General features: G+C 46.8%; 1 protein-coding gene across 9 annotated transcripts in view; it reads left to right on the top strand.

Moving 5' to 3' along the window:
• Positions 1-25764, top strand: part of LOC139381733 (slit homolog 1 protein-like) — a 175368-nt gene that overhangs the window by 5440 nt on the left and 144164 nt on the right. For all 9 annotated transcript variants that reach the window (XM_071125470.1, XM_071125469.1, XM_071125464.1 and 6 more), the window contains exons 2-4: positions 10227-10298; positions 15868-15939; positions 17523-17594. In XM_071125470.1, the coding sequence (XP_070981571.1) occupies positions 10227-10298; positions 15868-15939; positions 17523-17594 (216 nt within the window). The remainder of the gene's footprint in view (positions 1-10226; positions 10299-15867; positions 15940-17522; positions 17595-25764) is intronic.

The following is a 25764-nucleotide window of genomic DNA, read 5'->3' as shown; positions in this document are numbered from 1 at the left end:
CTATTATTCTGCAATATAGAAATTTGTTTAAAAAAAAGAAGAAAAAAGAAAGAAGAACCCTTCAATGAGTAGGTGTGTCCAAACTTCTGACTGGTACTGTACGTGTGTATATGAGTATGCACTTGTGTGAGATAATAAAGAATGGAATAGATAGATTCATGTGGGGGAGCTTGGAGGCTTTGATGGCCAGGTTTTTTCCAGGGCTGTGCCAGTGTGTGTGTGCCAGGGGATGCCTACAGTGTTTTTGGCACCACCCCACAGCCGGTATAAGTGACAGTTCTCTGCTCATCTGATCCATAATTTACTCTTGACAAGAGAGAGAGAAAGAGGGAGGGGATGGAGAGAGGGTTCCTGGGAGATGGGGAGGGAGGGAGAGAGAGAGAGAGAGGGCGGGGATAGAGAGAGGGTTCCGGGGAGATGGGGAGGGAGGGAGGGAGAGAGAGAGAGAGGGAGGGTGGGGATAGAGAGAGGGTTCCGGGGAGATGGGGAGGGAGGGAGAGAAAGAGAGAGGGCGGGGATAGAGAGAGGGTTCCGGGGAGATGGGGAGGGAGGGAGAGAGAGAGAGAGAGGGAGGGGATAGAGAGAGGGTTCCGGGGAGATGGGGAGGGAGAGAGAGAGAGAGGGAGGGCGGGGATAGAGAGAGGGTTCCGGGGAGATGGGGAGGGAGGGAGAGAAAGAGAGAGGGCGGGGATAGAGAGAGGGTTCCGGGGAGATGGGGAGGGAGGGAGAGAGAGAGAGAGAGAGGGGAGGGGATAGAGAGAGGGTTCCAGGGAGATGGGGAGGGAGAGAGAGAGAGAGGGAGGGCGGGGATAGAGAGAGGGTTCCGGGGAGATGGGGAGGGAGGGAGAGAGAGAGGGAGGGCGGGGATAGAGAGAGGGTTCCGGGGAGATGGGGAGGGAGGGAGAGAGAGAGGGCGGGGATAGAGAGAGGGTTCCGGGGAGATGGGGAGGGAGGGAGAGAGAGAGAGAGGGAGGGCGGGGATAGAGAGAGGGTTCCGGGGAGATGGGGAGGGAGGGAGAGAAAGAGAGAGGGCGGGGATAGAGAGAGGGTTCCGGGGAGATGGGGAGGGAGGGAGAGAAAGAGAGAGAGAGGGCGGGGATAGAGAGAGGGTTCCGGGGAGATGGGGAGGGAGGGAGAGAGAGAGAGAGAGGGAGGGGATAGAGAGAGGGTTCCGGGGAGATGGGGAGGGAGAGAGAGAGAGAGAGAGGGAGGGCGGGGATAGAGAGAGGGTTCCGGGGAGATGGGGAGGGAGGGAGAGAGAGAGGGAGGGGATAGAGAGAGGGTTCCGGGGAGATGGGGAGGGAGGGAGGGAGAGAGGGAGGGGATAGAGAGAGGGTTCCAGGGAGATGGGGAGGGAGGGAGGGAGGGAGAGAGAGAGGGAGGGGATAGAGAGAGGGTTCCGGGGAGATGGGGAGGGAGGGAGAGAGAGAGGGAGGGGATAGAGAGAGGGTTCCGGGGAGATGGGGAGGGAGGGGGAGAGAGAGGGAGGGGATAGAGAGAGGGTTCTGGGGAGATGGGGAGGGAGGGAGGGAGAGAGAGAGGGAGGGGATAGAGAGAGGGTTCCGGGGAGATGGTGAGGGAGGGAGAGAGAGAGGGAGGGGATAGAGAGAGGGTTCCGGGGAGATGGGGAGGGAGGGGGAGAGAGAGGGAGGGGATAGAGAGAGGGTTCCGGGGAGAAGGGGAGGGAGGGAGAGAGAGAGGGAGGGGATAGAGAGAGGGTTCCCGGGGAGAAGGGGAGGGAGGGAGAGAGAGAGGGAGGGGATAGAGAGAGGGTTCCCGGGGAGAAGGGGAGGGAGGGGAGGGAGGGAGACAGGGATGGTATTGTGGATGAATAAGAGAGAGAGTGATAACAGAGAGGAGAGAGTGAGAGAGAGGGGGGGGGGGGTGAAGCATAGATGAGGATTGGGAGAGGTTGGCAGGGACAGAGGTGTTAATCAGCGATGAAGGGATTACCACCTCCTGACAAGAGAGAGAGAGAGAGAGAGACATCCACCCTCCCAGCCCCAATGGCCAAAAAAAGCTAATGAATGAATAAATGAGGTTTAGGAGGACAAAAGCAGGTCTTCTCCTGCAGCAGACTGTTCAATCAGGTTTGTATTTTTTACGACACCATTTCTGTCCTAATCTTTCTAGAGAGGAATGCTTAATGTTGGTATGAGGGCCGTTCAGATAATGTTTGTGCTGATATTACAGGGCTCGAACAAAATGTAGTGCAATGTGAGTTGTTTTGTTCCCCTGTTTAATTGAAGTGCAGATATGCCAGGTTTGAAAGATTGTTCATCAGTGCAATGGTTCAGTAAATGATCCCATCTCTACAGAGAGTATTCAGCATGTGTGCAGCGTCTTCTCTGCAGGAGAAAATCCTTTGTGCGCATTCAAACGCATGTACACACACACACACACACACACACACACACACACACACACACACACACACACACACACACACACACACACACACACACACACACACACACACACACACACACACACACACACACACACACACAGAGAGATCAGTCAGTGCCCATCAAAGCCAAACACATTGGTCGACATCTGTCATACAGGACCAGAGCTGTGTGCTCAGAAGATCTTCATAGATCAAGTAAATATGTAGATTGTGTTTTATCCAAACAGAGGGACTAACACAGTGCCACATTTTCAGCATGTGGAAATCAAAGTCACAACTCTGGTGTCGATAGTACCCTGCTCCAAATAACTCAGCCATATGAACCATGAGTAAAACCTTAGCTCCTGTCACCATATGTGTGTGTGACTTTGTGAGTGTGTGTGTCCTGTCATGCAGCAGTAAACCATGAAAGACCCCCAAACTGTGAACGTGGTTCTAGTCATAACCGCAAAATCTGTGTGTGTTTGAGTGTGTGTGATGTTTTCCCAGTCTGCTAGTCTCTAACACAGACAGTCAATAGCAGATGCTGTCTGTGTTTTATTACTAACTGTCTATTTGACCATTTTCTCGGCTCATCTCATCTCATCTCATCTTTCCTTCAACCCCTCTCTCTATATCTCCCTCTCTCTCTATCTCCCTTTATCTTTATCGTGGTGGGATTCTGTTCTCGAGGTTGTTGTGGTAAGAAGGTTTGTGAGTGTTTGTGTATGTGAAGTCCAAAGGAGGATGGTTCTCAGGACAGATGTTTGGGCTAAGCTGATATCTGTTGCTGATGTAGTCAACTTGATACGGGCTTGGCTGCTTAAACTAGATATTGATTTCAATGGGAGGTTTGCAAATTACATTCAGGATTCAGTGTGTGTGTGTGTGTTTCACACCGTATGCATGGTCTGTGGGAGTGTTTGTGTCAGTGATGGGGAATATTTACTTCTCCTTAGGTGAAAACACTCAGACCTTAACCTCAACACACACACACACACACACACACACACACACACACACACACACACACACACACACACACACACACACACACACACACACACACACACACAAAGACCCTCACCTCGTCCCTCGCTGAGAGAGAGAGAGAGAGAGAGAGCGAGAGAGAGAGAATGAAAGCAGCATTTAAGGGAAACGGGGAGAGAGAGAGAAACATGACCTCTGCCTGTAGATTGAAGCATTCCAGCCTCGTTTCTGTTATTCTGGTCTGTGGTCTGGTTTCTCTCTCTCTCTCCCCCCTCCCCTCTCTCTCCTGGGTAGTGTTGGTACAGGCATGTTCTTTAGGATTGTGCTATGTAGGTCAGTGTCTCTCAGCTCTGCAGGCCACACTACACAGATTGTAGTGAATAACAATCCCAAGATGACCTGTCCACTCCCTTGAGAAATCTCTCTCTGTCTGCATATTGCTGATCTCTCTATCGGACAGCTTTCTCTCTCTCTCTGTATCCCTATGTCTCGCTGTCCTCTTCGCCCCTCTTTTTTTATCCTGTTCCCTCTCTCCTGGCCTGTGACTCTCCTGGCTGCCACCTCCATATGCTGTGGAATCTGGTCATGCTGGCAGTGTGCCACACACTCAACTAGACATCTAGCTACCTGCCTGTCATGCTGTACCTAGAAAGTTCTGGTGGAATTTTACAGGGACATTTTATCAACAGAGTTAAAAGTATAATAAACCCATGGAACTGTAGTTCTTTGTTAGTTTTCAGGCAGGCAGGCAGGCAGGCAGGCAGGCAGGCAGGCAGGCAGGCAGGCAGGCAGGCAGGCAGGCAGGCAGGCAGGCAGGCAGGCAGGCAGGCAGGCAGGCAGGCAGGCAGGCAGGCAGGCAGGCAGGCAGGCAGGCAGGCAGGCAGGCAGGCAGGCAGGCAGGCAGGCAGGCAGGCAGGCAGGCAGGCAGGCAGGCAGGCAGGCAGGCAGGCAGGCAGGCAGGCAGGCAGGCAGGCAGGCAGGCAGGCAGGCAGGCAGGCAGGCAGGCAGGCAGGCAGGCAGGCAGGCAGGCAGGCAGGCAGGCAGGCAGGCAGGCAGGCAGGCAGGCAGGCAGGCAGGCAGGCAGGCAGGCAGGCAGGCAGGCAGGCAGGCAGGCAGGCAGGCAGGCAGGCAGGCAGGCAGGCAGGCAGGCAGGCAGGCAGGCAGGCAGGCAGGCAGGCAGGCAGGCAGGCAGGCAGGCAGGCAGGCAGGCAGGCAGGCAGGCAGGCAGGCAGGCAGGCAGGCAGGCAGGCAGGCGTGAGTGAGTGACATGATACTGAAGGTTGGGGGTCTCTGCTCAGTTAGTGGTTAATTTGTTTGTAATGAGGATCAGTGTTCACTGAACAAAACAGAGGGTCTTGTTGCTGAAATGACCAGCTTGTTCCCACAGTGAGGAGTTCTGAGCTCTCCCTCCATCAGTATGTGTCCTCTGCCCTGCCAGCCCAAAGCTGTCCACAACAAATGACTCTATAGCTACAAACACTGCTTCTCTGGCTCTCCACCAAACAGGAGTGTGTGTGTGTGTGTGTATTTATATGCACCATGCGTGTGTTAGCAGAATATGTGTATTTATGTGCACATGTGCTTAGCTATTAAAATGTTATATGCACCGTATATGTACATATGAACACGTGTGCGTGTGCATGCATTTTGTGTGAGCATCGTAAGTGTTTGCTTTTTCTCCGTCCCGCTCTGGATTCCATTTCACATAATAATAATATTGCTAAATTCAAACCTGGTCTTTCCCAATGCAGCCTGCCTTCCTTCTCTCTCTGCTCAACTCAGCCTAGCCCAGGGAACTCAACAGATGGCAGGAATAAACATAATGACTTTTTCAGCGTTGTTTCTTCTCCTCTGCTGCCTCTGAGTTATAGATTCGTAGACTGTTGCTGTGTGTGTGAGACCGGTGGTGTGTATGTAATGGGCTCCCCCAAAGGTATACTGAACCAGGAAGTCTTTACAGGTGGCCACTGGGCAAGGATGAGATGAAGAAGGATTAGTCAGTGATGTCATAAATCTACAAGATTCTCCAGGAAGTATGTTGGCACTAGGAGCCAAGCTTGAATGGAACTAAATGCAACCCTCACTCCCATTCTCAGTGGTGCGGTGACTGTAGTGAACTGTAGCTGTGTTCAGAGTCCATATGTACTCCATATGACCCTTTCTCTTTAGCTCAGCCCAACTGAGGGTTCAACTCAACTTCGACTTCCATCCAAGCATGTAGCGTTCAGAATTTCACTGTCAATTTCCCTCTCCACGCCTCTGCGAGACGAGGGAAAGACGTGTGTATGTCCCCATGCTTCTGGAAAGAGGGTTAGAGGTGTGTTTGTGTGTCTCCAAGCATCACCAACCCCTTGCTGAGGAGTCTCCCCACGTCTGATGTGAAAGACAGCTGGTCTCTGTTGACCTGAGCTACCCAGGCCCCTCTCAGACAGGGACCTGGGTTTGGGTTGTTACCCCAGAGAGAAGGCTCTCCTCTGGGTTATGAAGCTTCCTCAGGTAGGGTCAGGCCCTTGGAGATCTAACCTTACCACTGCTGGAGGTCTGTGCTGACCCAGCTCATCCATCTTTCCCAAAGTGCTTGTGCTCCAGAGAAGCAGTTCAGGCCTCTAACAATTATGAGCCAATCGTCTCTCATGTACTGCATTTTGTGTGTGACCAGGGGACATATACAAACCTATAGTAATTGACAACAGAAGGAGAGAAGAATGGAGAGGTTCTGCTTGTTTATATGACTAGCCCGCTTCCCCAACCTCTCTCTTTCTCCTCTCTTCTTTTGCGTCGTCCCACAATTCCTTGTGGGACATCAGTGAAGGCCACCCTGTAGATGAGACGTTGGGAACCCAAGAGTGTGTGTGTATACCTGTAATGAACAGCACATGTGTGTGTATCAGACTCCGGGCTAATGAAACTCACTCTATTATTTATTTCCCGTGGCCGGTTGGTCGATGCACCTGTGTACACACACACACACACACACACACACACACACACACACACACACACACACACACACACACACACACACACACACACACACACACACACACACACACACACACACACACACACACACACACACACACACACCATCTGTCTGTAATGACCACTCTCTCTCCCGCCCCGCTGCACTGTGCTATAGTCCCTCGAGTGGTCATTAGACGAGAGGGAGAGAGGGAGACTGCACTGCTTTCGGCATAGCAGTGAAGTGAGGCTTTTTGGTTTTAGGAGTGGAGGAGGGGTGGACCATGCACTGTTCCGTTTTAATCCTGAGTAAGAAGACATATACTAGCCCTACTGACTGACGAAAACGGTGTGTGCCTGTGCTTGAGTCTGTGCGTGTACTCTGCAGGTCTTCTAAGTGGGAGGATGCCATCTACTGCTGAGACGATCTGTTTCTCTCCACCCGTTCTCTCGTGCTGCCAAACACACACAAATACACGCTTGCACGTAGCAAACTGGGTTTGACATTTAGCGTCTTAATGGGTTGCGAAAGGTTGCTACTAAGAGTTCTAAGACAGTCCCATTCTAAAATACACATTAGAATCGTGTTGTCATGGAGCATTTATTGTCAACATGGAAGATAGACTGCTCAACTCTATATCTCCAGCCCTATCTGGTACCAGCCACTTCATACCTTTCTATCCCTCCCCCTCCTCTCCACCTCCCTCCATCTTTAACTCTGTCCCTAACTCCTCCTATCCCCCTCTTCACCTCTCTCTATCTCCCTACCTCCATCTCTCCATCCCTCCTTTCCTCTATCCCGAGTGATGGCCAGCCCACAGCAGGAAGGCTGGTTTCATCATATCCACAGCACTTAGCTTTCTCGCCCGGCTGGCCCCATGTCCTGTCCCAAATCCCCTGGACCAGCTAGTGGCTACTGCTAATCCTCTCGGTCTCTGATGGTGGACCCAGAGATAGGGAGGTGGAGAGAGTAGAGAAAGAGAGACGTGGATTCCATTTGAAATGAGCTAGTGATATTTGAGTGAGGTGCTCTGATAGAATTATAATTATTGGCGCTCTCTTACACTTTACATTGCCTTTTTTAAATTTAGCAGAGCAACTTACAGTTTGTGAAGTCATCTTAAGATAGCTACTGTAGGTGAGACAACCACATACCACAGTTGCAGTAAGTACATTTCTCCTCAGCAAAGTAATCATCAAAATCAGTGCTCGGGGGAATAAGACTGAGATGTCTTATTTAAGATAATCTTTGAAGAGGTAGGGTTTCAGATGTTTTAGAAAGATGGGCAGGGACTCTGCTGTCCAAGCATCAAGGGGAAGCTGTTACACTCCTGTCTCTACACCACTCCAATATGCTCCATAAAGGGCATCCCTCTTTCTCCTCTCTCTCTCTCTCTCTCTCTCCTTCTTCCCCTCAAGCTACAAATGGAAACATGTACAATGTACATTGTAAATGCAAGAGCAGTGTGTGAACAAGATTATAGAAACACCCGTGTCAGTCTTCAAAGCCTGGTATTCTTAACGCACATTTGCATCTGTGTTGGCACTGCCTGGGGCAAAGTGTGCCATTTGTAAAGGAAGATGAAATATATAGCTGCTTTAAGTTTCTTTGCATCCCATGTATGGAATTATCTAGAGAAATCCCTACAACTTGATGTGAAGTCTCTCGGAGGGCAGTTCAAGTTGTTGATTAAAGATGCAGCCTCAAACTTTGTATAATGTCAGCCAGTAGTTTTAAAGTTGCACTCACGAACCAAAAGTCGTCCTGTTTTTTTGTGTACTACGTCATACAAATGTGTACTATGTCATACAAATGTGTACTATGTCATAGAAATGTGTACTATGTCATCCATTTTGTGTGATATGTTACGAATTTTGCAATTTGTATGATAGACTACGAATCCAATTTGTGCAATATGTTACAAATCTGTTGTGCTTAAGATAGCAGAGGGCATATTTAAGGACCTACAATATTTGCTGAGGAATGTGATTGTTTTTATTATGTTGTATGTGTAAATGATGTAAATTTGTAAATTATGTATATGCAGGGCTCCCTTGAGAAAGGTTAAATAAAAGAAAAATGCATGATTGTGTTTGTGTCCATGCTTATATATACAGTGGGGCAAAAAAGTATTTAGTCAGCCACCAATTGTGCAAGTTCTCCCACTTAAAAGATGAGAGAGGCCTGTAATTTTCATCATAGGTACACTTCAACTATGACAGACAAAATGAGAAAAAAAATCCAGAAAATCACATTGTAGGATTTTTTATGAATTTATTTGCAAATTATGGTGGAAAATAAGTATTTGGTCACCTACAAACAAGCAAGATTTCTGGCTCTCACAGACCTGTAACTTCTTCTTTAAGAGGCTCCTCTGTCCTCCACTTGTTACCTGTATTAATGGCACCTGTTTGAACTTGTTATCAGTATAAAAGACACCTGTCCACAACCTCAAACAGTCACACTCCAAGCTCCACTATGGCCAAGACCAAAGAGCTGTCAAAGGACACCAGAAACAAAATTGTAGACCTGCACCAAGCTGGGAAGACTGAATCTGCAATAAGTAAGCAGCTTGGTCTGAAGAAATCAACTGTGGTAGCAATTATTAGGAAATGGAAGACATACAAGACCACTGATAATCTCCCTCGATCTGGGGCTCCACGCAAGATCTCACCCTGTGGGGTCAAAATGATCACAAGAACGGTGAGCAAAAATCCCAGAACAACACAGGGGGACCTAGTGAATGACCTGCAGAGAGCTGGGACCAAAGTAACAAAGCCTACCATCAGTAACACACTACGCCACCAGGGACTCAAATCCTGCAGTGCCAGACGTGTCCCCCTGCTTAAGCCAGTACATGTCCACGCCCGTCTGAAGTTTGCTAGAGAGCATTTGGATGATCCAGAAGAAGATTGGGAGAATGTCATATGGTCAGATGAAACCAAAATATTGGAGGACAAAGAATGCTAGTTGTATCCAAAGAACACCATACCTACTGTGAAGCATGGGGTGGAAACATCATGCTTTGGGGCTGTTTTTCTGCAAAGGGACCAGGACGACTGATCCGTGTAAAGGAAAGAATGAATGGGGCCATGTATCGTGAGATTTTGAGTGAAAACCTCCTTCCATCAGCAAGGGCATTGAAGATGAAACGTGGCTGGGTCTTTCAGCATGACAATGATCCCAAACACACCGCCCGGGCAACGAAGGAGTGGCTTTGTAAGAAGCATTTCAAGGTCCTGGAGTGGCCTAGCCAGTCTCCAGATCTCAACCCCATAGAACATCTTTGGAGGGAGTTAAAAGTCCGTGTTGCACAGCAACAGCCCCAAAACATCACTGCTCTAGAGGAGATCTGCATGGAGGAATGGGCCAAAATACCAGCAACAGTGTGTGAAAACCTTGTGAAGACTTACAGAAAACGTTTGACCTCTGTCATTGCCAACAAAGGGTATATAACAAAGTATTGAGATAAACTTTTGTTATTGACCAAATACTTATTTTCCACCATCATTTGCAAATAAATTCATAAAAAATCCTACAATGTGATTTTGTGGATTTGTTTTCTTCTCATTTTGTCCGTCATAGTTGAAGTGTACCTATGATGAAAATTACAGGCCTCTCTCATCTTTTTAAGTGGGAGAACTTGCACAATTGGTGGCTGACTAAATACTTTTTTGCCCCACTGTATGTGTGTGTGTGTGTATGTGTGTGTGTGTGTGTGTGTGTGTGTGTGTGTGTGTGTGTGTGTTGGCTCGTGACTCAGGTATCAATAGCTAGAGAGTTGTTTCTGTGCCACTGATTACTGTGTTAGTGAGTCAACGGGCTGAACAGGCCCAGAGGGAGAGACCGGATACATAATTAATATACGCGTGTGTGTCTTTGCAGGGAGCTGAATGGGAATAACCTCACACGCATCACCAAGAGTGACTTTTCTGGACTCAAGTACCTCCGTGTGCTGTAAGTAATCTACACTATGTTCATTACTTAGTGTGCATGCACACAGAATTTCCCATGCATATTATATAAATGCAATACTGTTAATGATTCTGAAGTGTCATGACAATGTCCATCTATTCTATTTCTGTAGACACTTGATTATTTATGTCACTGTTAGTGGTGAGGATGACATTGTAGTGGTTTTAGAGATAATGAATGTCTCACACTAACTAACTGTACAGTCCATTAGACCTTTTATAAACTCACTTATACACTCTCTCTGCTGTCTCAGAGTGGCCCTTATACCATCAATGACCAAATACGCATATGCACACACACACATTACCGTCCACTCCCATACTGTCTTTAGCCTTCTAACTCAGGGATATAATAGGTCCTAAACCCTGTTAACATGTACAAGTGCAGCCGCTGAATCACTCAGTAGTTAAACAGTACTTGTGATTCCTGGTGTAGGTGTTAAAAGTGTGTGTGTGTGTGTGTGTAGCTGTTAAAAACAGCTCCACTGTAAGGGGAAGTGCTTTAGACTGAAATATGCTTAAAATGTAACTGGAGACTGACTGTAGAACTTGAGATGCTGAAACCCCTACGGCCTCTACTATTTTAGAGCCACGTCATTACCCCTTCCATATCCCTCTCCCTCTTATCCTCCCCTTTCTTCACCCTTCTCCACTCGCTCACTCTGTTCCTCACAACCTGCCTCTTTCCCCCTGTCTACTAACCATACCCTCACTAACCTTTCCCTTTTCCTCCCTCCCTCCCTCCCTCCCTCCCTCCCTCCCTCCCTCCCTCCCTCCCTCCCTCCCTCCCTCCCTCCCTCCCTCCCTCCCTCCCTCCTTCCTCTCCCCGCCATTCCCGTATAGAGGTTAAATGCCTCCATGTCGCCAGCTTGTCACCAGTGAGGTAGAAGGAAACAGTTCCTTACAGGGGCACTAAAAGTCAGACTACAGCTTTTCCCTGGGTGACTATAAACTTTCTGATTCCCATAGAATACACACACACACACACACACACACACACACACACACACACACACACACACACGTTATGTTCTTCTATTCTTGCGGGGACCTAAAATGAATTTATATTCAAAATCCTATTTTCCCTAACCCCTAACTCTAAACCCAGCCCAAACTCCTATTCTTACCATAACCCTAACCTCAACCCGTATCCCTAACCCAAACCCAAACACTAACTCCTAACCCTAAATCTAACCTCTAACCCCTTACCCTAATTCTAACCCTAACCCTAATTCTAACCCTAACCTTAAACCTAACCTTTAAGCATAAAATAGCCTTTGTCCTCATGGGGACGTGGGAAATGTCCCCACGTGGGAGAATTTTCCTTGTTTTACTATTCTTGTTGGTACATTTGTGGATTATAGGTCCCCACAACGATAGATATACCAACCCGCAAGCAGGCACGCACGCACGCACACACACACACACACACACACGCACACACACACACACACACACACACACGCGCGTCTGTCTGTTGCGGTCATGTGGCGGTGAAACCCTCGTATATCTGCCCTCTCTGACTCAGCGGACTAACAGTGGCCTGACCTTTGAGCCTCATAAACCCCCAGCGACCCCAGAGATGGTGTGAGTGTGACCCCAGGGGAGGGTCCTGACAGGAAGACCGGTTTAACCTTACAGTCAAAGACGGTGTCTGCTGGTCGACTGAGAAAACATACGCACGCACTCACTCACATACAGAAACAAGTCAGAAAAGAAAAACAAGAAACACAGACAGACAGTCTGAGAAAGTGAAGCATGCTGATTGAGCCTGTCGCCGTGATAATCTCTCCTGAGGACTTCCTGTCTGGAGGAGAAATGGAGGATCACTCGGAGGAGCAGGAATATATACAATACTGTACATTCTAAGACAAACGGGTTCCAAAATGTTTCTGTGGCTGTCCCCATAGGAGAACCAGTTTTGGTTCCAGCTTGAAACTGTTTTGGTTCCAGGTAGAACTGTGTAAATGGTTCTACATGGAACCCAAAAGGGTTCTACCTGGAACCAAAAGGGATTCTTCAAAGGGATCTCCTATGGGGACAGCTGATGAACCCTCTTTGGTTCTAGGTAGCAACAATGTAGCTGTAATATGAATATATTCCACACAGGTTTCTAGAGCGATGCACACAGAAGTAGGGTTGTCACAATAACAGTATCGCGATACTCTGAAGTATCAGGGCAAGGAAACAAAGCATGAAGAAGATGACATTTCTTGAGGAAAACATTCCTACAAATGTACAGCATTATGTTGTCACCTAGAGTCACATTAGTTTATTTTGCAAGCTATAGCACCCACAATTTTACATAAAGTAGGTTTTTAGAGGACAATAGAGTTCAGTCTAATTCGCGTTTTATTTTGTGCCATGGAAATCTGGTATTGTCGTATCGCCACAACATCAAGTCATACTTCGTTGATACTTGTAAAAATGTCCATTCTTTAATGCTTTTCTTGTACCTATGTTTCTCCTGTGTAGCTGCAGGCTTTTCTTTGGGTGCTGAAATCCATATTTTTAATATCATTTTTTCAATAGAGTAGGAAGTTACGACTTCAAGCGTGTACTGTCACTCGATACTTTTATAAATATCCGTTCTTTAACGCTTACTGTGTACCTGTGCTTGTCCTGATTGTTATAGAGTTGTCCGTTGGATTTTGAATCCATCATTTTTGATAAAAAAGTGCATTCTATGCGTCCCTGACAAAATGAACAAATCTGCCATGCAAGGATGGGCTGCTCCTTCTCTCTTAACAAGCAAAGGCTCTGTCGTGGAAATTCAACACAGGGACACTGTAAGTCAATGTTAAATGAATCACTCTTTATTGTCAGCAAGCTCAACAGGTCACAGTCAAACTTAGATCCATAAAGTACCGGTCTGAAGTGAGCTCTGTCGGGGCAGTCCCGTTAGTTCTCTTATATAATGCTTACACAGACAAGTTATTTTTGCATGATTTACGTTATTCATTATTCATTATTAATTAATCATTAACCTTTGGTTCATGCATGTAACCGACCAATACCTCACAAAGCTTATTCTCTCCAAGCTGAGACCTTGAAACTGAGATATCCCTTTCAGTTCTCAAAACAATGTTCTGGGCACACTGCCAAATTGCTTATATTGATAGTGAGGATTCCTCCCAGCCATGATCAATCAGTTACTTGCATGAACCCAGTCGAATTGATTAGAAAAGCACAAACATAAAATGTTCCTTCACAGCTCCCTTGGCAGAGGTCATGTAAAAATGTATTTTAATTTAAAAAACTACGGATTCCATCACCCAAAGAAAAGCTTGCGGTGTCACAAGACAAACATAGGTACAAGGAAAGCATTAAAGAATGGACATTTTTACAATAATCGACTGATAGCGAATCGATGTAGTTGGTGGTACACTCCACCAACACTCAACTCCATTGGACACAGCTACTAAGCTAACAATACAATACAGCAAAGCTGTGTCAAATACAATAATGTAAACGGGGTTGTCTGGCACAGTGGTACTAACAGGAGAGTGCCATACATTCAAACTCCGTATACAAGGCCAAGCTAAATCAAGCTCACCTCAAGTATTTCAAATATTGGGGGGGGGGGGGGGGCAGAGACAGAGGTAAAGATGAGGAGAAAGAAAAACAAAGAAAGAGCTGACCTGACCATAGTTTAAAGTTACCTAGATTCAGAAGTACTTTCTCCTCTTATTCTACCTCCATCTAAATTCATGAGGGGAGAGAGTGAGCGGAGGTGAGCTACACTTTTCTCTTTATATTTATGGAGTGGGAACAGGAACAGCCATTTGCATTTATATTCGATTGGGAGGAAACACAGACTGCTGAGTGGAGCCGTGAGGCCTCACAGGACACACACACACACACACACACACACACACACACACACACACACACACACAGACACACACATATACAGAACGGTTCTCTGAATGAAGGAACACTACTGTTGGTTCTAAGACCTGGACGCTTGTCTCTCCCTAAACTGTTATTGCAACACTTCCAAAACCATCCAGTGCATTAGCTTTGGCAGCGTACACATGTGTGTGTGTAAAGCCTGCAGCACTAACACCTAGCCAGGCACTGCAGCTCTTTGGACACACTCACACAGTGCTCTGACGTCCCCATGCCCCAAGGACAGCTTTACAGTGGGTCTCTTTCTCCCCCTCTGTTCTTTGAACCACCCAGCCCTGGATCTCACCTTAGTCTCCCCCCTCCTCACCCCTGACTCTCCATGCCTCCCCTAGTTCTCCCTGATTCACCCATGCCTCTCACCTCTGCCCCTACCTCTCCACACCTCCCCCTCTAACCACAAGACCACACCAGACCTCAAGGCACAGTGGCCTGCCTCACTAACCTACCTTCAGAAACTCTTTCCTGGCTATGATCCCTGAGATGCCCCCCGGTGCCAAGATTCCACAGCCAGCCCCAGACCACACCACTGCCCTATATGTGTGTGGTTGTGTGTATGAGTGAGTGTGGACCACACCATTGCCTTGGGCAAAAGGGGTGCTGGAACTAGCCAGCCTATACACACACTCAACAAGGGGCCTTACCACCCATTTCCCAACCCCAACCTTGTTCCCCCTACGCCTAAAGCCTTAGGTGACTGAGTGACTGAAACACATACTAAACACATACTAAAACGGAGTGTGGGTAGGCCCACTCTAGGGGATGAGTGGGTTCTGGGACAGCTGGGTAGAGAGAGGGATGACCACAGGAACCCAGTTGAGGCTTGGTGTAACAGTATAGCTTCCGTCCCTCTCCTCGCCCCAACCTGGGCTCGAACCAGGGACCCTCTGCACACATCAACACACACGAAGCATCGTTACCCATCGCTCCACAAAAGCCGCCGCCCTTGCAGAGCAAGGGGAACCACAACTTCAAGGTCTCAAAGCGAGTGACGTCACCGATTGAAACACTATTAGCGCGCACCACCGCTAACTAGCTAGCCATTTCACATCGGTTACACAGGTGCACATGGGAAATGTGAGAAGGTATGTGGAATAAATGTGGTTCTATAGGGAATAAAACCATTTTATTCCCATTTCAACATAAACAGAAAAGGCCATATGATTTAGAATAGCAAGCCTAGCATTATCATGCAAAGACAGCAACAGAAGCTAGCATACAACAAAGCAGACATAAATTACATGGTGGAATACAAGACAATTTCTTATTATTTCCATATTAATCTGAAAACAACTACATATAAATGTTACAGTGAAAAACAAGCATATGTAATTAACTACTTACAATCTGTCAAATATGCACAATCATTCATCACTAGAAGAAACAGTCTGTCAAACGGTTAGCGGGAAAATAAACTGTCACTTTAGCTTACATTGCTATGGCAACCTGTCAGCTTGTGAGGTTTCTGAACAGAAGGCGGGAAGCTGGTGAGGAGCAACGATTTCACGCTTTTCATGTGCGTAATGCGTTGCTAGAGTTTCAAACAATTGCTGTTATACAGTACCACGTACTTTCAGAGAAATCTAGCACTATGCGAAACTATCTATATTTCTCTCTTTCTCTATCTCTCTTTCTCTCTGTAGACAGTTGATGGAGAATCAGATTGGAGCGATAGAGCGTGGAGCGTTTGATGACATGAAGGAGCTGGAGAGACTGTAAGTAGGCTACAGCATTTGTCTGCGGTGTTCATATTTGCTCTCAAAGAGGTTTAGGGGTTGGCTATATTTGAACATCCCTGTCCATCGCGAGTGGCGGCCTGGGAGCAGGTAAATTTAGCTGAGGTTTGGGTTTACCCAACCCATCCTTCCTCAGGAGGCCACAGCCCTGGCCCACTGGAACATGAGGCTTTGCGTGAATATCACTGGAACGTGTGACTGCATGAACAGCTTGTAAACAGCAGGGTAATACATAGACAAACACACTCCCCACACCATGGTTAACACATAAAAAAAACCTAGACCCCCATACTGTATAGCAGTGTTAGCCACAGGAAATGATGGAGCAGCATGATGTACAAAAAGGGCCCCACTCAGTGTGTGTGTGTGAGGACCACATCAGAGACACTCTTCAGTTGGTCACTGAACATGTGGTGAGAGGTGAGGGTATGGAGATCTAGGAGAGACACATTAAGCTTGGTGGGAATGGGTCTAACGACATCATCCGTGCTCAGCATTTACCCACCTTTGAAACTAGTATAAAGCTCACTAACTTATTAGCAGGTCCACCTCGACCTACACGTTTAGAAAAAATGCTTCCAAAAGGGTTCTTCGGCTGTCCCCATAGGAGAGCCATTTTTGGTTCCAGGTAAAAACCCATTTTGCTTCTAGGTAGAACCCTTTTGGGTTCCATGTAGAGTTCCTCTGTACAAAGGGTTCTACATAGAACCCTCAAGGGTTCTTCCTGCAACCCAAAAGGATTCTTCAAAGGGTTCAACTATGGGGACAGCCAAAAAAACCTTTAAGGTTCTAGATAGCACCTTTTAGTTCCAAACCCACTAACTTAGTGGGTCCAGTTCAGTATGAACAGAGCCGCTAGAAACCCAGTCAAGTCCATTGTAATTCTCCATCTCCAACCCAGTCTGTGTATCTGTCTATGACTCTGGGCCCACACATCTGTCTACGCTATGCTACAGGCACGACCCGACCTGCCTCTCCTCTCCCATTCATTCCCATTCACCGCCATTCACTCCCATGTGTTTCCAATGGAGCATTGAGACAGTATAAAGCTGTGGTTTCAAATGGCAATTAGTAACAGTCTGTTCCTAATTTTCTTAATGGTTGTATTTGCATAAAGCCTGCCAGCCTCTTTCATTTGTTATCCTGGGGAGGGGAAGGCAGTGCCAAGCCAAGCTGCCTGAAGGCTCCAACACACTCATCTGTCTCTACAAATGTTATTGAGTAACCGTTGTTTTCTCGGTCCCCTAGAGATGCAAGCTGGATGTGTTCACATAACTGATACGTCTATAGGGGACAAATAAATCTGTTGTTTTCTTCTGTCCCTGACTAGTATAATATTTCCCTTATCCATATCCCATACTTCTGTAACACAAACATTGTGGTTGTATTTATGTGAACTGAAATGCAATCTACTGATAAATAATAGTGTCTATGTGTAGTGTTGGCATGCATCGTGCAGAAATAATGTACCATAATCTAGTTCATCAAAGTGCAGATCTGATTTCTAGTGCATACCTGACCGGGACATATCTGCTGTACTAAACATGCATTTTCTGTGCCAGGCGCCTGAATAGGAACCAACTGCAGCAGCTTCCGGAACTTCTGTTTCAGAAGAACCCTGCACTTTCACGTCTGTGAGTACACACACTTTATATTATCATACACACACTCTCTTCTATACACACTCTCTGTCTCACTCTTCTGTGAGTACACACACTTTATATTATCATACACACACTCTCTGTCTCACTCTTCTGTGAGTACACACACTTTATATTATCATACACACACCCTCTTCTATACACACTCTCTGTCTCACTCTTCTGTGAGTACACATGCTTTCTCTTCCTCACTCTTTACCTGCTTCCTGCCATGGAAGTGTATGTGTGTGTGTGTGTTTGTGTGCGTACTCACGTGTTTGTGAAGACTGGATAGTAGAAATCCAGGAGGTCTTGGCATGTCGGAGTGTGTTGCGAAGTCCTCTGCCAATTCTGGGGTTGTGTGGGTTGTGTGTGTTTGTGTTATGTGCGTGTGTGTGTGAATGCTTTAGTAACCTGGAGTTGGTGTGGCAGTGTTTTCCCTAGGTTTTTTTCAGTAGTGGTAGCAAGGGTAGGGGGTGCATTGCTACTAGCTTAAGCGCAACGACATGCTTGCTGTTCCCATAGACTTTGATCCAACGACTATCCATTTAAAAGCGCGTCTAGCGTCTTCTAGGCAGAAATATATATTTAATTAACAATACATCATATATATTCCAGTGTTGGCAACAATTTAGCAGCGGTGGGCCACCGTGTGGTGTTGAGGATTATGGAATGAGTGGCAATTTGACTATGTTGGTTAGTAGGGACAGTTCCATCTTGTTGGAGAGGAATCCAAACTGCTGCTGGAGGAAGGAGTCATTCTCTCTACTCCAATGGGTTTGATGTGCTAGTTTAGTGTTTGGTGACGCATCTTGATGGTTTAAATCTCTCTCTATCACTCACACACACACAAACACACACACACACACGCGCACGCAACGCACGCACACACACATGCACACGCACACGCACACGCACACACACAAACACACGCGCACACAACGCACGCACACACACATGCACACGCACACGCACACGCACACGCACACACACACCCCTGTGGCGTGACCATCCCAAAGTAAGGCTAAACTTTTATTAGTGTGCCGTAACAAGGTTCCATTTTCCGAAGGATAATGAGTGTCCCTGCCGCTGGCCGATTGTTCTGGCTCCGATCATTCTACTTTAGGTTACCTGGTGCTGCATCTGGGAATAATAAAACACTGGGACATGGAAACATCATTTCCCTCTGCACTTCTCCTGTCCCCAGTCCCAGTCCCAGTACCTCTCCGTATCCTATCCCTACCCTTCTGGAGCCACTTCCAATACAGTCTAGTCCACTTTTAATAAATGGAAAGGCTTAGGAGTGTCATCACCAGTGAGTACTACAACTGTATTGCACAATTGCATGAATAATGCTAAACAAAGAGGGGAAAGCCTTGAAGGCCTCGTGTAGGAAATAGAGGCTGAAGCTGGAATGGAACACTGTTGGTAGACTGCTCCAAAAACACAACGGCTGTTTGAGACTTAAAGGCTAGAGTTGTGAATGGGCGGTGTGTGTGTGCGCACACGTGTGTGCATGCTTGGGTGCATTTATGTGTGTTTGTGACTGACTGATGTCCTAGGTAATTCTGTACTGTTCTACGACAGCCTTCTAAGCGGTCTACCAGGTGAGGCCAGAGCATAGCCTTGAGCCATTGATTAGTCCATCAACCAGACCAGACTTTGCAGGCCAGCAGCTGAAGGATTGGATTAACAGATCTCTCTGCTTCTACTTCCATTCAATCTGCTTTTTATTTCCGTTACTAGCTGGCTTCTTTCATGAGTAGGTCTCCCTTTCAAACCCCTTCTGGAGAATAAGATGCCTAAGAATGTTGAACACCTGTTTAGACCATTCACAGTGCATGCGTGTCTGCATTTTTATCATTTATTACAGGCCGAAGTCTGATAATGAGCATGCCAGCGTGTATTTCATCTGAAGAAGTGCACATTTGTTTAGGAAATAGGTGATTTTCTCACACCAGCCTCATAAGAGCATATAGAATTTTTGATAGATTCTTAACTTTGTCTGAAGAATGAAACGTTATTGTTCACAGACAGGCAGTAACTGTAAAATGTCTCCCGTCCTGTAGTTGTCTAGCAGACGAGGCCTCATTAAACAGAGCAGTAACAAGACAAAGAGATTTCCTGATGCGCTCGCTGCTTCTTAAATCATCAGTGGTCTCCGTCTTTCCGTCACAACATGGGGTCTGGGCACTAGACTGGCGTGGTTAGGTTACAGCCAGGAGAGAGAGCTTCATGTACTTAACAGGTTTCCACTCCCACAGAAAGTCTGACGGTCTGTGTGTGGGTTTCTGTCTTTGCACTTGCTCTAAGTGCTCACAGGGGCTTGTTAGGGTCTGTCTTTAATGGCCTTAACAAGAGGGGTTAATGGGAAAGCCTCCAGCCCTCAGGTGGAAGGCTAACCCAGATGTTAGCTAGCTCCCCTTCTCTCTCTCTCTCTCTCTCTCTCTCTCTCTCTCTCTCTCTTTCATTCTTGTTCTTTACCATTCTGTTTTTGTCTTCCTTCTGGAATGAGTGAGGGAGACTACATCGTCATATCTCTTCTCTCCTCTACCTTCTCTTCTCTGATCATGCTCCTCTCCTCTCCTCCCAGGCCAGCTGTGGTTGACCGCAGAGGAAGACTTGTCTTAGTAAAAGGCGCCGCTAGTTAAATGAACAGATGAGTGTGGTGTAGTGGTGGACGGGACAATTACAGACATTATAGACAGACTGGCAGTCGTTAAACCAGCCTGCTCATTAACTGTTTACAGGACAATAAGGTGTTGGCAGGAGAGAACACAGCAAATATACATCTAGTAGTTTGAGGTAAAAGTGAAGTTTGGAAGAGAAAGGTTGTTGTTACTGTCATGAAGGAATTAGAAATGTAATTTTACTGTAGCTCTCAGTAAGTGTCTTTTGTGCACTCTAATCTAGAATGGTGCAGCACATTTTCCATTTTATCTAGAGAAGATGGAGTTAGTTAGCTAACTCTCTCCAACTCTCTAACTCTCTTTGTAGCTACCTCCTTTACTCTGTGTGGATGTCTGAGAGATAAGTGAGACACTGATGCATGAGGAACAGAGCAGATAAGAGATAATTGGAGATAATGAGACATGATTGGAGATTATTAGAGATTGTTAGAGCTGGGTGATGGATTGAGGTGCCTGGTAGTGGTGGGAAAGCATGGGAACAGAAGAGGAGTAGAGGACTAGAGGAGGAAAGCAGAGGAGTGCCAAGCAAAGGGACAATAACAGTGAAAACAGAACAGTATCCATCATCGTTAACGGCCTGGTGTCCCCCTCCTCTCTCTCCTTCCATCCCTACCTCAATCCCTCAGTCCCTGGTTCTCGGCAGTGCAGCTCTGTAATCTACTCTCCTGGTCTGTAATTAGGTGTTCACAGTGTGAGAGTAGGAGGAAGGAGGGATGGAGGGAGGGAGAGAGGGATGGAGAGAGGGAGGGAGCCAAGGACTCAGCATAATAGGTGCCTCCAGGGAACAGCATCTGGTTTGGAGGGATGGGGGGGAAGAGGAGGGGAGAAGGAGGAGGGGAAGGGCAGAGAAGGGTTAGGGTATTTATGATCTCTCAGGATCACTGTGTACGGCTGCTCGTCTTTGTGCCTGTTTTACTATGTATGACACACACAGGTCAGGTCAGGGATCATCAACAGGCGGCCTGCGGGCCAAAACAGTCCCACAATGTTTTTTTCTTGCACCCTCAAAGATCTTTGTAAAAAAATATATAATAAAACAAAGAAATACAGATTTTATTTTAGTTTTGGGTCAAAAAAAGACTGAAATCACCAGGAATTCAGTAAAAAATGTGTTTAATTTAGGAAATCTGATCTCAAGTATTCCCACAGAATTATTTTGAAATAAAAATACATTTTTGGGCTTAGTTGTGGTCAATTTGCAGTCTACAAATTATTAAAATTATGTTCCGGCCCCCCAAACATCCTCTCAGACAAAAATCGTCCTGTAGCTGAATCTAGGTGTCTACCCCTGCTGTAGGTGACAATTAGCTTGGGAGGTCCCCATCTTTCTCTCCATCTCTCTCTCCATCTCTCTCCGTCTTTCTCTCTCTGTCTTTCTCTCTCTAACACCAGGGGCCCCCACGCTCCTTGCGAAAATAACATTCCGTCTCCCTATAGGGCTTCGTCCGAAAATAGAAGAACAGGTATTTAGGTGTAAGTGATACTTGATGGTTCAACTGAACCCTCTAATGGGTTTAGCAGCGCTACCTACGTACAGCTGTATAGTCTTACAACTATCCTACATTGATGAATGTGCACCACCAAAGAGGAAGGGGCTAGGGGTTGCTCCTGGACTGGACAGGGGCTCAGAGTGCAGGCAGGATGGGGTGAGAGTTCAGGTCAGTTCCATCTCTATGGAGGATGGAATCAGGTGGAGTAGGGAGGGCAGGTTAGGAGAGGAACGGGGGGGGGGGGGGGGGGGGGGGGGGGGGGTTCTCTTTACCTGCACCATGGGAGGGCCAGGTGTGTGTTTGTGGGGAGGGGAGGAGAGGAAGGGTGCGGTCCTCCCCTACACTGTGGGGGGTAAAGAATGGTAGAGAGGATGAGTGTGTGTGAAATATTTTTTGGGGTAGTGTTCGGGGCGGGTTAGAGGGGTGTGGTTCGTTGCTTGTTTCCGTGCTAATGCTTGACAACCGGATTGGTCTGATACACAAACTCTAACACAGACACACAGAATAACACACACACACACTCACACACACACGCTAATTACACCTCAGTTTGCTAATATGGGGATAGCAGGCATTCACCTGGGATTACGTTCTTTATAAATGTATTTTAGGAGATAAAAGGGATGCTTTAGCTGTGTGTTCATGCATTCATACCTATTATATGTGTTTATATTGGACCGAAGCTGTGTTTTCACTGTGTTTGTTTGGTGTTTTATGCTGAGGGAACTGTTTCTCAGTAGGACATTCGGGGAGATTCTGTGATTATTGGGAGAATTCCTGTGTGTGTGTGTGTGTGTGTGTGTGTGTGTGTGTGTGTGTGCGCACGTGTGCACCCCTGTTAATGGTTGAGGCTGGTCTTGTCGTGTCCTTCTCTCTGCCCTTCCTGATGAATGACCAGTGAAGATGCCAGGGGCCACCTTTTCTTTTCCTCTCTCCCTGTCCCCCTCTCTCCACCTCTATCATGGTTCCTGCCCTCCTTGGCCCGGACCACTTGGCCATATATCACATGATGAATAACCTTGTCCGAGACCTGAAGACTTGCATTAGCTGGCTCCCCAAGCTAATTTCTAGACTTTGTTAGCTCAGTGGCCTAACACAGTCCTGTAGCCTGCAGATGATGCAGGTTCAATACCAGTCCCAGACCCCTACCCAAGGTCATACCCCTGGCCTTGTCAGCTGGTTTATAGGTTGTCAATTGTTTTTTACGAGATGTACCGTGTGTGTGTATATAAAGAGGAAACACAGAGTAAATCATTTGAGGCGAGCGGAAGCCAAAAGGGGGTAATTTTAAAACCACCCCACCATCTGAAATATTCACTAACACAGAAGACACAGACATCAACAGAGAAAGAGAGAGAGAGAGACACAATGGTAAAGGTAGAAAGACAAAGAGGGAGAGTGAGCGAGAGAAGAAGAGATGATGGAGAGATGAAGAGATGGAGAGAAGAAGAGATGGAGGGAGAAAGAGGTGTTTGTACTAACAATTCTGTGTTGCTCATGAATAATTCAACAGATGGATCGAGGGTTGTAAAATATTCACGTTAAATCGCTGGGACATCAGTCCCCTGTGTGTGTGTCCTCTGATGTTCAGAGCTCCTGATAACTACAGTCCGGATGTCCCAGATACACATCAGGCTAGACCTAACTTCAGTCATTGAGGCCAGGGTATAGGTGTGTCTGTGTTGTGCGTTTGTTGTGTGTGTGGAGTGGGACTGGTCTGGTTATTATGAATTGATACAGCATGAATAAGACATTACAGTGTGGTCTAGATCCGTCATGAGGACACACACAGGGACTTCACTTACGGAGCTGTGTGTGTGTGTGTGTGTGTGTGTGTGTGTGTGTGTGTGTGTGTGTGTGTGTGTGTGTGTGTGTGTGTGTGTGTGTGTGTGTGTGTGTGTGTGTGTGTGTGTCGGTGACGGCTGGCCTTGGCAGGGCCTGATTGAAAGTGACATACAGGAGACACACACACACACACACACAGCCTGGCTTTTGCCTGCGTTTGCGGGACTGGTGGAATGCTGATGTTTGAGCCAGTAATAACAGCCCTGATAGTGGCAGCTCTGTGTGTGTATGTCTCGAGCAGCATATTGAGGAAGGTCCGGATGTATCGCAGATTTCATGCCTTTCTAAATGGGAAATCCAGTACATTTATCATACACTTCATAAACTGATATCTCTCATTTCCCTTTTCTACATGCAGCTCATCAGTCTCTCTACGGTATATTGGTGAACATGACGTAGTGTAGGTCTTTTGTCCAGTATATCCAACACTATCACAGCATCATAGTCTAGTAGTAAATCTTCTCTTTGTCGTCTTCAGAAACCTATACTGTGTTTCATATAATCTTTGCAAGGCTTCCACAGTATCCCAGTGTAATCCCCTGGCAGTAGCATTATGAGGAAGGCTGTGTATGTGTGTGTGCATGTGTGTGCATGTGTGTGTGTGTGTGTGTGTAGCCTGGCTCTGGGTCTTCGGGTGTCACCAGGCAGCACGCCACAGAGTCTTGCCCCAGACACCCCTCCTCTCCCTCGGGTAATGACTCCTAACATCCCCTCTCCCTCCCTGGGTAGCCTACAGGAAGCTGCTCCTCCAGCCCCCAGCTCTGCTCTGTCTGCTACTGTTTGCCAGGGTAAACAAATAAACTGCAGGGCAGATCATGCACGCACACACACACACACACACACACACACACACACACACACACACACACACACACACACACACACACACACACACACACACACACACACACACACACACTGTCCGTACACACACACACAGATACACACACACACTCACAGATTGCCTACAAAAACACAATCTGTCCGTACACACATATGCAAAAACAGCCAGTTGGCTCTCCTTCTCCGTGGCCGACATGAGTAAGACATTTAAGCCTGTTAACCCTCGCAAGGCTGCCCAGAAGGCATCCCTAGCCATGTCTTTAGAGCATGCGCAGACCAGCTGGCTTGTTTAAGGACATATTCAATCTCTCCCTATCCCAGTTTGTTGTCCCCACATGCTTCAAGATGTCCACCATTGTTCCTGTAACCAAAAAAGCGAAGGTAACTGAACTAAATGACTAACTCCCCGTAGCACTCACTTCTGTCATCATGAAGTGCTTTGAGAGACTAGTCAAGGATCATGTCACCTCCATCTTACCTGACACCCTAGACCCAGTTCAATTTGCATACCGCCTCAATAGATCCACAGACGATGCAATCGCCATCACACTGCACACTGCCCTATCACATCTGGACAAGAGGAATACATATGTAAGAATGCTGTTCATTGACTATATCTCAGCATTCAACACCATAGTACCCTCCAAGCTCATCATTAAGTTCGAGGCCCTGGGTCTGAACTAGAGGTCAACCGATTATGATTTTTCAACGCCGATACCGATTATTGGAGGACCAAAAAAGCCGATACCGATTAATCGTCCGATTTTTAAAAATGTATTTGTAATAGTGACAATTACAACAACACTAAATGAACAATTATTTGAACTTAATATAATACATAAATAAAAATCCATTTAGCCTCAAATAATGAAACGTGTTCAATTTGGTTTAAAGAATGCAAAAACAAAGTGTTGGAGAAGAAAGTAAAAGTGCAATATGTGCCATGTAAGAATGCTAACGTTTCAGTTCCTTGCTCAGAACATGAGAACATATGAAAGCTGGTGGTTCCTTTTAACATGAGTCTTCAATATTCCCAGGTAAGAAGTTTTAGGTTGTAGTTATTATAGGAGTTATAAGACTATTTCCCTCTATACCATTTGTATTTCATTAACCTTTGACTATTGGATGTTCTTATAGGCACTTTAGTATTGCCAGTGTAACAGTATAGCTTACGTCCCTCAGCCACCATCGAAGCAGCATTACCCATGCAGAGCAAGGGTAACAACCACCCCAAGGCTCAGAGCAAGTGACGTTTGAAACGCTATTAGCGCGCGCTAACTAGCCAGCCATTTCACT

The sequence above is a fragment of the Oncorhynchus clarkii genome, chromosome 23, assembly GCF_045791955.1.
Source record: "Oncorhynchus clarkii lewisi isolate Uvic-CL-2024 chromosome 23, UVic_Ocla_1.0, whole genome shotgun sequence".
NCBI lineage: Eukaryota > Metazoa > Chordata > Actinopteri > Salmoniformes > Salmonidae > Oncorhynchus > Oncorhynchus clarkii.
The sequence above is the reverse complement of the archived record's forward strand: the minus strand, read 5'-3'. Positions and strand labels throughout refer to the sequence as shown.